Consider the following 4,613-nt stretch of genomic DNA (forward strand, 5'->3'; position numbering starts at 1 on the left):
GCAGCGTATCTTTTAAGAATAATAAAGACACCAGAAAATAAAGATAATATTCTAATTACATTGCAAATTAATGAATAATTTAAGAAATGTATTTTTGTTATATTAATGTATCACAGATTCTAGGTAAAGTATTAATTTAATTTACTTATTACTTGGGAGATTGTATTTGAAATATAATTACAATTTGTAAGGTGTAATCAGCACACTTTTAAGCTAGTAGATATTTGGTAGCAGTTCTCAAGTCTTTGTGCAATATAGCACAATTGAGTTTAACCCAGTTTAATCCCTTTGACCAGCCAGCTTCCAATTTCATTTATGGCATAATCTCCTGACAATTTCATGCCCTTCAGAAGAAACACAATGTCCTATTATCGTTTTGTGATCGTTGAATATGATCACTCTAGCGTTTTAATCTCCTTTCTATGTATGATGCGGGTATACCGTTTTCTGTTGTTTTTAGATTCAAGTGACGAAAACTTATGAAATGATATTTTAAGTTTAAACTGATCAATTAATTTAATTAATTGATTTATTGTAGCAACAATGGTAAATTGTTTAAATAGAGAAAGAAATTTACAACGAAAAATGTATGAATGTAATATTTGAAATCTAAAATGATAAATTATTGTGCGAAAATAATAAAACTCGCAATGTCAGCACATGGTCTCATTAGAACGTGTTTAACGAGCGCAGCGTAGGCGTGAAAATGAAAACGTTGAAGCTCTCGTGGTGTAAAAAGGCTAAATTCCTCATAAAAATACAAGAAATGAGAGGGAACGTTCGCCCTTGAACACATAAAACAAAAAAAAAATAGAAAAGGAAAAAAACCACAAATTTTAGTGAAGCTATTTTACTGAAACTTATTATATCATTTTAACAGCTATATATAAAACGTTGAATTATTTCCTTTCGCGCAGAGCAATTTTATTTCAAATTTCTAGCTTCAGAATGATAATTACATATTTGTAATTATCAACAAGCTTTAAAAATATGGAATATTCAGCCAGATGAAATATAGGTAAAGTATTTAGAAGAAAAAAGATTGAAATGTTTTATGTAAAACGATTAAATTAAGTGGTTGAGTTTGAAAATTTGACTCGGTTTAATAATTCAATGGAAAAAATATTCGCCCTATGAGAAAAAATTCATGTTCCTGTCGATATATCGGCGAGGTGCTCCTCTACTTTCGACTGCTCTGCAATTCAAATGCAATACTCGAATATACATGGCGAAAGAAATGGAAATTGAGTAATGTAAGGGAACCAATTACTCTCGCGTCGACGTAACTTCAAAATGTTTCACGTGTCGGTGTTTGCGAAATGAAGTTCGTCGTTATCCGATTAACACGCTTGCAGATGCGTTCTTTTTGTTGCAAAGTAAATGAACAAATTGTGAACAAATAATGTTTACAATTACATCAAAATTAATGTTCTAAACTTTACCAAGAATTATTAAAAATCCCTGCGTATTGCTTACGTAATGTTGATATTGAGTAGTACCATACATAACCTCAACATTATGATACTTACAAACATCGCTAAACAAGTAGTGCGAACGATGTCGAGTAAGTATTCACTATGTAAAAAGTATTTATAGATAAAAAGTATGGGAAATATGTAACCGAATGTATTTAACTTTTCCAACATTTTAGCATTTCGCTTGGCGTTGGTACAACTTGAAGTAAATGAAGTAAAACGCAAAAATGTAGAGCGGGCAGTCTCCTACATTTCTAGCGCAAAAGAGCACAATACTGATATTATAGCTCTTCCTGAATGCTTTAATTCACCATATGGAATACGTAATAATTTGTTTTTTTTCAATAATTTACTATGTGTGTAACAACTACATAGAAAAAGTAAAAGTAGACAAATTACCTTACCGTTTATACTTCCATAAAGATTGTGAATTGAATCGAGAATATAGGATTTCCCCATTTTCATGATTATCGTGATTTTTGTATAAATATATTTTTCAAGATACTAATAATTAGGTACTTATAAATTAGTATTATCAATTATTTTGCATTTATAATTCCGCCTCTAGTATAAGTGTTAATTGAAAACTAACTTTATGTTTCAAAAAGTACTAGCAAAGTCGTTGAGTAACAAGCCACTGATGCTAACACAAATAGCATTGTCGTAATTAAATATTTCTAAATATTCATTTTTCATTTTGAACCTGTAGAAACAATTTATTATATATACTATTAGCTAAGTAATTGCATATTTAATTAAGTCGAAATATAAAACTTAGTTATTTTAATAATTTAAAAAAGAAAAAACTGACAAACATTTCAATTTAATTTATGGTTGGAACAAAAGACAGTTATTTTTCATTAATTGAAATATTGCAATGCAGAGTACTTTCGAAAATACGCCGAGAGTATTCCTGATGGTGAAACGAGCGTTGCTTCATCGAACGCAGCTAAAGAAAACAACATCTATGTAGTTGGTGGTACGATGCCTGAAATAGGGGGCGATAAATTGTACAATACCTGTACTATTTGGGGTCCCGATGGAACTTTGATAGCAAAACACCGAAAGGTAAGTAATATATTCCTTTATGGCTTTGAATTTGAAAATATTAGGGCGAAGAAAGTGACTCTATCTAGGAATAATTTAGGAATATACATATGTACATACGTATACTATAACCAATTCTATAATTTACGGTTTATAAAATACGTTATGATACGGGAAACGCCCATTTTTGTTGTAATGTGTTTGTTGTTGTATAAATTTTTCACATACTTAAATATTATTATACTTATTTTTTCTCCTTTTTAAGCATTATTAAATGATAAGATTTTTTAATAAAAGAAAGTGATGAAAACGCTGTCAGTTATTAAATAAAAAATAATTAAAGTTTAGGAGTTGGTAACTTTGATATTAAATTACAAAAGTTGCAGCAATAGAATTAGCGACTACATTTTTATGTTATTAGGTACATCTATTCGACATCGACATTCCTAATAAGATTACTTTTCGAGAGAGTGATTCACTCAGTCCTGGTGACTCCCTAACGACGTTCGATGTGAAGGGCTGCAAAATAGGTATTGGCATTTGCTATGATATTAGATTCGAGGAAATGGCACGCATTTATCGGAACAAAGGTACAGTAACTTAATCGATCAATACTTAACTAGCAAAAAGTTAAATATCTTTCTTAAATATATTCTATATAAAATTAATATAATCTGTAACTCTGTATAAAAAGAAGCTTAATTTAAAAAACCAGTATATTTGCTGAAAATGAAACAAATAAAAGAATTAAAAGCACAATAAGAGGACTGTCCTCGCATATTCAGAAATGATGGAATGTGAACCGTGCAACTACGAAGTTAATTGGTATTCGGTGGCTTCATATTTCCTGCTTCTCTGGGTTAGGTTGCCAAATGCTGATATATCCAGCGGCATTCAATATGACCACTGGACCACTGCACTGGTCATTACTTCAGCGTTTCAGAGCGAATGATAATCAATTATACGTTGCCTGCATATCACCGGCTCGTGTTCCTTAAGCAAGTTAGGTCGCATGGGGACATACACAGTTGACCAATCCCTGGGGAAAGATTCTTTACGATTTGGAAACTCAAAAGAATATGGCAGTCACCGATATCGGTAATTTACAGCTTGAAATTAAAAGCGAGAGATCCATGATGTAATTAATTTTTAGTCTCGTTAATTTATCGATTTAGTCATCTTCCTCTGTATTTGTTGAATTTATTAGTAAGCATTACTTATTACTTCGTATGTTTCTTTTTTCTATCAGATCTAAAAGTTGTTGAGGAAGTAAGGGCTCAGATACCTACATTTTCTCAGAGACGTACAGATTTGTACGACACTGTCTGTAAGAAGAAGTAACTCTACGCTAAAACAGAAAATGTTTTTTTATAATATTTCTACTACAATATCCTTTTTTTGTGAATTATTACTAATTTCTTATCATTTGTACTAAATGAATGACTCAATTAAGAAAACCAAAACGTTATAAATAATAATCTGTATATCTTGTGTATCAACATGTAATTGGATATTATAATAATATAGGAATACTATAATAATATAGGATAATAATATAGGAGAATAGAATAATAATATATAATAATAATATGCTTTTAAACACCTTTAATATCGATCACATAAATTGTTATAATTCACAATGATTACGCATACATAAAAGGCCCCTTGATGGTAAAATTTACGATCAAAAGGCAATTACGTATCGTTTAACAACATTTAATTTATAACACCTTTTAAACATTTAGACAGATTAACACATAACACTTCTTATATATAAACATCAATTCAAAGTTATCAGCTTGGAGAAATTGGTCGATTAATACCTGTAGATTGTCTGTCTCGATGAAAGACTTAAAGAGAGCAAAAACATGATAATGCCGCTAATATAATATTCCTTCTTTCTTGTATCTGTCTGCCTCTCAAGTCGTTTTACTAATTACAATAAGTAATTTCGACTTCTTTGCGCTCTCTTTTAACGCATTCGAGACCGAAAGAAATTCATATCAGTCAGTAGGCAAGGGTATAATATACATATTTTATATAACTTATGTAGTAATGTATATATCATGTTAATTTCATATTTTTTTCAAT

General features: G+C 30.2%; 1 protein-coding gene across 1 annotated transcript; it reads left to right on the top strand.

Moving 5' to 3' along the window:
- Nucleotides 1-1,443: 1,443 nt before the first annotated feature.
- Nucleotides 1,444-1,839, top strand: LOC117240131 (omega-amidase NIT2-like). The gene is made up of 2 exons (XM_033506006.1): nt 1,444-1,564; nt 1,652-1,839. The coding sequence occupies exons 1-2, from the start codon at nt 1,480-1,482 to the stop codon at nt 1,837-1,839; spliced, it is 273 nt and encodes a 90-aa protein (XP_033361897.1). The 5' UTR covers nt 1,444-1,479.
- The last annotated feature ends 2,774 nt before the right edge of the window (nt 1,840-4,613 follow it).

Source organism: Bombus vosnesenskii, unplaced genomic scaffold (genome assembly GCF_011952255.1).
Source record: "Bombus vosnesenskii isolate JDL3184/JDL3185 unplaced genomic scaffold, Bvos_JDL3184-5_v1.1 scf7180000014574, whole genome shotgun sequence".
NCBI lineage: Eukaryota > Metazoa > Arthropoda > Insecta > Hymenoptera > Apidae > Bombus > Bombus vosnesenskii.

Coding starts and splice junctions, on each gene's coding strand:
- LOC117240131 (XM_033506006.1), top strand. CDS start 1,480: ATGTTGATATTGAGTAGTACCATACATAACCTCAACATTATGATACTT. Junction 1,565..1,651: donor AGTAGTGCGAACGATGTCGA/GTAAGTATTCAC, acceptor CCAACATTTTAG/CATTTCGCTTGGCGTTGGTA.